The sequence below is a fragment of the Apis laboriosa genome, unplaced genomic scaffold (assembly GCF_014066325.1).
Source record: "Apis laboriosa isolate Shangri-la unplaced genomic scaffold, ASM1406632v1 scaffold64_cov150, whole genome shotgun sequence".
NCBI lineage: Eukaryota > Metazoa > Arthropoda > Insecta > Hymenoptera > Apidae > Apis > Apis laboriosa.
The window spans coordinates 620,057-626,911 of record NW_025224011.1 but is presented as its reverse complement, the minus strand read 5'-3'; the positions used below and the strand labels follow the sequence as shown (position 1 = coordinate 626,911).

The 6,855-nt window shown below is 21.6% G+C and overlaps 1 protein-coding gene across 2 annotated transcripts; it reads right to left on the bottom strand.

Moving 5' to 3' along the window:
- Positions 1-1,306: 1,306 nt before the first annotated feature.
- LOC122718499 (microprocessor complex subunit DGCR8) lies at positions 1,307-4,998 on the bottom strand. 2 transcript variants are annotated; one of them, XM_043943584.1, is made up of 6 exons: positions 4,043-4,998; positions 3,679-3,762; positions 3,140-3,524; positions 2,747-3,024; positions 2,105-2,541; positions 1,307-1,933 (listed from the first exon to the last, which is right to left on the bottom strand). In XM_043943584.1, exons 1-6 carry the CDS (start codon positions 4,440-4,442, stop codon positions 1,601-1,603), a joined length of 1,917 nt encoding a protein of 638 aa, XP_043799519.1. In that variant the 5' UTR covers positions 4,443-4,998; the 3' UTR covers positions 1,307-1,600. The 2 variants fall into 2 exon arrangements, with proteins under 2 accessions (XP_043799519.1, XP_043799520.1); XM_043943585.1 differs by having other exon boundaries at positions 3,679-3,814; positions 4,043-4,249.
- Between the last annotated feature and the right edge of the window lie 1,857 nt (positions 4,999-6,855).

Genomic DNA, 6,855 nt, shown 5'->3' with positions numbered 1-6,855 from the left:
AAAATTAAAGAATTTGTGAAATATGTATTTTTAAACAGTATAAACATACTTATAAATATTTTTAATTAAACAGCTTTAAATTTAACAAGATATATAAAATAAATTTAAAAAATTAAAAATATATTATAACTTTAGTTACAATAATAAAACATATTTGTAACTGAAGTTATATTTTGCAAAGTAAAAAATAATATATATTTATTTTATAACAAAATATATGTTCTGTTTAAATATAATTTATTAAAATCATTATATAATTCTAGTCCTATTACATGTGCCTACTACATAAATGTATTTATCTTGCATTTATTTAACAAGTTTTTTGAAATAATTGATAAATATGAATTTTGTCTAGAATGGAATACATTTTACTACAATTTATTATAATCAATAAATCTTTTGCAAAGTATAATAATTCAAAGAATAATCTTCATAATATAAAAAGAAACTAAACCAAATAAAATTTCATATAGATATGTAAATTTTTAAATAGAATATTAGAATATTATATTAAATATACTTATTGTTATAATAATAATGTATGATTTTTATGTAGAAAAATATTTATACATGTAACATATTATATTGTAATTAAACAAAAGCTTCATTTACACATAATTAAATATAAATGAAATCTATGATTTATGGTACATAAATAATGAAGGTTAATATTTGTATTTTCTACTGAAATATCATAGTAAATAAAAAAAAAATTCTTTTCAATAAATTTCGAAATATATATACATTGTAATATTATAAGAATTTAAATGTTAAAATAGATTTTAATAATCTGTATTAATTTTTTCTTGTATTGTTAAAGAATTAATAAAATATCATAAAATACAGAAATAAATAATAGTAATATAAAAAAAAAAATATATAAGTGCCAAAGAAGATACAAATGTTTTATGTATTATTTGACAATTTATTTATATTCTATGAATAATTCTATTAGTAAATTTATTAGGACAATTGTAATACTTTTCAATATACTATAATTGTTATTAACATGCAAGTTTGATGCCTTAACATCTATAGAACTGAAACTTTATTGTAATCAGTTCTTTAAAAATAAATAGTTATGTTCTAAGAATTGTCGTTTTTCATAATTTCATATGAAATAACATATTTAGATACTACTAATAATTTGTATGTAATATTAAATTCCCTTTTAAATAAAAATAATTAAGATTTTAAAAAATCAATATTGAAATCAAGTTTAATAATTTATAAAAAGAACTAATATGATTGAGGTAGTATTCTGATACTTCGAATATTTGGAAGAACTATTCTCAAAAAACAAATTTTAAAAATGATTTCTAGTTCTTTTTAAACAATTCGAGAAATAATTAATAACAAAAATTGATTTCAGGATAAAAAATAAAAATGTATTAAAATGTGTCGAAGTGTTAAAAAAATATTGATATAAGATTTAGCACCATTTAAAAGCCTACATTATTATCATATTATAATACAACATATATAAAATACTTTGCGCTTATTTTTTAGAACATAAAATAGAACAAATTAAAGATGCCTTTTTTGTTACAAAACTTACAAAATAAATTAATATTTATAAAATATGGAGTTGACTAGTGTGTTATAAATCTACATTGTTCAAATTAGCTGCAGATCCAGTTGGCAAATCTGGCGGTACAAATTTACCGATAGGTTGTATAGCTTGTCTTTGCTCTGCTAATTTCCTCATTTCTTGTCTAAGTTTACTTAAAATAGCATGATTTGGCTGATTAACTGCAGCTTTACCTTGCAACAATGTGATTTCTTGTTCTAATTGTTTTTTTTCTTTAAAGGATTTTACACTTCGAGATCCATAAAGTCTTAATAAAGAACCCCAAGATTGAATGTGAGGATGCATAAGTTGCAAAATAGCTTGTGCTGCTCGTTGTTTACCATCTTTTTTATTACGACATACCTAAAATCAGGTTTTATAAACATATTAGGATTGAAAATATTTATTATATAAGAGAAAAATAAAATGAAAATATATTAATAATTTTACTCGTTTTTTTTTGAAGAAAATAAATAAAAATATAAATTAATCATAAAAACTATAAATTTTAAAATTATGATTAAATTTACTTACAACAGTAGCTTCATGTTTGCCAACACGCATTGTAAATTCATTGCGTTGATGTTTTAATGTATTTACAGAATAATTAATATGCATATCACCTAGGCCATAATTTCGTTGAAGACAAGTAATTAAAATAGCATGTGGTGATGGTTCAGTTGTTTTAGCGCAAAATTCTGCGACTCGTGGATCAGTAATTGAGATTTCATCAAAAAATGATAAATCTGCATCAGAATTTGCTCTAGATGCTTTAATCATTCGATTATTATTACCAGAAACTGTATCTCCACCATTGTCACCAGAAATTTTATCTCTCATTTGAGGAATTAAAATTTCAAGAGTTTTTCGAGCAGCATTAGCTTTTGCCTGTTTTTTGCTACTGCCAAAACCACTCCCATATTCCATATCATTTATACAAACAACTGCAGAGTATGGAGTTGCTGCATTTTCTGAAATTAATTATTTAATAATATAGATTATCTTTTTTTTTATTAATTTTTTTTTTTACTATTCAAAGACATTTTAAATAAATTAACAAATAAATAAATATATGTATATATGTATTTAATATTTTAATATACTTTATATATACTTTTATATGTATTTAATATTTTAATATACTAATAATTAAAAAATTATTTTTGTTTAACTCACCTAATTCTTTAAACTTATAAGTAGGTTGTTTTTTAAGTGCATGTTGCACATATTCATGAAGTATACAAACATAACTTTTGCCAGAGGGATTCATTATCCAATGTTTTGGTGGTCTTTGTCCAGTATTATCATCTCCAGCATTACCACTACTACTTCCTGCTAGACCAGAACTACTAACTGGAAATGTTATTAATTTTGTTCCATCAGGTAAAGTAGGTCGTTCAAGTTGTTTGCGATGTTTTTTATTTTTTGTGAATTTTCTTCTTGCTGACCATGATCTAGATAATTATAGAATAATTAAGATTTTTTATTAAAATATATTAAATATTATATACGTTAATTATATTATACATCATATTAGTACTTATTAAATATTATTTAACATATACTTACTGAAATCTCATTACTTTAATAGCTTTAAATCGAAATAATGATTGACAATAATTTCTTAGTTGTTCACTATCCAATGAATGTGCTGCTCGATTTTCTTGAATTGTTTCAATTTTTGCACTTGGAAGGCTACAAACTTCTGCATTTGGATCACGTTCTTTTTGTTTTTTTCTTTCTTCTTCTTCTTCATGAAGAGCTCTTTTATATTGAAGGCAAGGTATTGCACTAACAGGTACTTCATGTTTTCTCACACTGCCAGGTCCAAGAAAGTATGGTTTTGCAAGAGTACAAACTCTACTTTGCTTATGTAAATATAAAGGCATTCCACTATTATGTGTCACTTGTACCCAACCTTCTGGAAGTACGTCAAAGTGATTATGTCCAATTTCTGTAAAAAAAATAATATTATTATAAATTATATGTTATATTTTTCTTTTTGTAAATAACATTAAAAATGATAATATTATCATAGTTTTTATACAAAATTAAAATTTTTTTATATTAAACATTTATTAAAATACTTAATTTGCAAAGATACCTACCATCTAAGACAAGTTTTACTTTTTCTTCATATGGTACACTATCCTTCTTGTCTTTTCTTTTGCCTTTAAATTCTTCTGGTAAACCTAATAGTAGCACATAATACTTAACTAAAAAAATACTCTGCAGCTGCATGATCTATATAAGAAGTACAAAAATAAATAACAAATAATCTTTTTTTTTTTTTTTTCCTTTTTATAATTTTATCTCAGATATATGTAACTTTTATAATTTAAGTCTATTTTTATAAAATTCCATTATATATTGTGTTTACTATAATTTATTTAATATCTTTTATACTTTACCTCAGAAAATAATAAAAATATTTATTTCCATAATTGATTGGTCTGAAATATTAAAGTTTACCTTCTTCAAGCATGGCTTCAATTTCTTCATCAGGTACATCAGAATCCATACTTTCATTAGTATCAGAATCCATATCACAGCAGTTTTGATCTGGATGGCGTTCTAAGTCATCCAAAACATCAAACTGTCTTAAATCATCAGTAGCTGTAATACTGTCTGGATTAGACTCCATAATACAATCTTCAGTGGTAGAACCATTGTATACATTTATATCATCAGTAGATATAGTTTCTTCTTCCATTATATCACTACAATTACTTTTATCTGATATTCTACTTTGATTATCAGTATTTATTTCCAATATACTTTGTTGATTATCCAAAACTGTTTCGTTTATGTTTTCACTTTGAGCCATAGTTGATTCAGGAATCTCTTCAGGAACTTCTTTATTAATCTCCATTATATGTACAAAGAATCTGCTAAAATACTGTAAGATCTAGTTATTTGTAGTACATAAAATTTTAATTATAATAATCTTGACTAAATATTTAGCTCATTTGTATAATAATAAGCAAATTATCAATCATCTTTGTGTGCAGCAAAATTTATTATTTAAAATATTAAACACAATCTCTGTATATAATAACCCATGGATTAAATAATATTAAGCACGTTGTATGGCCACACCACTTTCACCAATGAGGCCAAAGTCCAATCAATTTGAAACCACTTTAAAAATGGCAACGAAAATTGGACATTTGCATTAGTGTTAGCAGTTTGGGGCCTATTATATATCCATGAGTACATATTGCACAAATAATACATTGTATTGTTAGAATATTGTAGAATGTAGTTGACACAGGTGGTTGCCTCCGAAACTAGACAGGAACAACATTGAAAAATTGAACCTGTTACTAGTCCGAATTATGCACTAATGGTAAAAAAATTAAATTTATTAAAGTAATAATGTGAAATATTCTTCTCATATTAAACTAAACAAATTATATAGAATTTTTATTTTTTTATTTATGTATATATTAATAATATATAATAATTTAAAAAAAATATATAAAATATTTATAAAAATATAATATAATATTATTATAAAGATATGTTAAGAAACATATAAAGTTCTAATTATATAAATTTTGTTATGGAATTTTTAATTTCATAATTCATATAAATTAAATGAATATATAATTTAAAAAAAACTTGTTTTAAATTAAATCATAAATAAGAAATTATTAAATGAATAATTATTTTATTATAATAATGCATAAAAAGCATAATATTTTAGAAATATCTAAAATTATTTTTTATATAATTAAAAAAATTAATTAAAAAAAACAGATGATTTTCGTGTTTAATAAATCATATAAATCAATATTATGATACATCATCATTAATTTCATGTAGCTCCGTGAAAATACCTTTATTTATGTATATCTCAATATATATATTTCTGAAAATTATAAACACTGTAGTTCACTTTAATAATATAGAATTAGATATACAAATTATTTCAAATATTCTCGTTTATTGAAAATTTCTTAAAATTTGTAATTTTAGAAAAAAAATTTTTATAATAGTCTTATTTGGAACACAATATTATAAGCACTTAATTATTTAAAATTAAAATAAAATTATATTCATTTTATTTATAATTTTAATTGTATTTCACGAAATAACACAATGGAATAGAAACTTTTATATGCTTTAACATCTTACGTTACATGCCTAGTTTGTGCTCTCGTTATATTTAATAATTTCTTTCTTCTCAATAGCGCTGATGTCTCTTCTTATTCTGAATCGATAATGTCGCATGTGATACAAGAATGATAATGATGACTATACAATCTTTGATGACTATATATACCATAGACAAGATACAACAATAGATCTAATACTCAATGTATTTTTTGTCTTATGCCTAGAATCTTTTTATCATTGTAATATCATTTTTAATATTACCAATTCAAAATAAGTTTATATGTGATAAAACATTGAAAAAAAAAAAATGTTCTAAATTTCATTATAAAATTATAAATGAAATAAAACAAATATTCTATTATAGAATATTTTGTAGGCATAAATATTACATTTTATACATGCATTTATATAGATTATATTTATATAATGATATAAATTATAAACTTGAAAATATAATATTTATTTTTTTTATATTAAAAATTAAAATGCATTCATGATTTAAATTTGAAACATTGAATTCATCATTGACTCATTAACATATTGCATTTATGATCATGTAACTAGAATGAATATAAATAATAGAAAAAAAATAGACTTAAAAATTGTGGAATCAGTATCATTTTTAAAATGTTTTAGATGAAACACAAAAATAAAATAAATAATAAAAGAAAAAAATAAAAATACATTAAAAACTGATTGTCAGCACCATCTTTTATATTTTTGAAAAAATTTTGCATTTAAAATGGTATTGATTAATAAATTAAATATAAAAATGTCTATATCTATTATAAAAATAACTTCATCTATATAATTTTATCTAGTCTATATCTAGTTTGTGGTATTGATTTTCAGTTCTTATTTTATCTTATTTTATTTTTGAAGAGATATTTTTAGTACTTAAAAATATTCGTATCAATTCTTATTTTATTTTTCTTCTTCTTTCATTATTTATTCTCCTTGTTTATATAAAGTGTGCAAAATTTATGTTTAAAAGATGATTACGATATTTAACTTTATCATTTTTCCTATTTCATTATTTCCTATTTCATTTATAATTTTACTCGAATTAAGTAATAAATATATTTTGAAGTTTATTCTATATTTAATCTATAATATTATTTGATTATATTTTAATATTTTTTATAAATTGTTTAAATTGTATT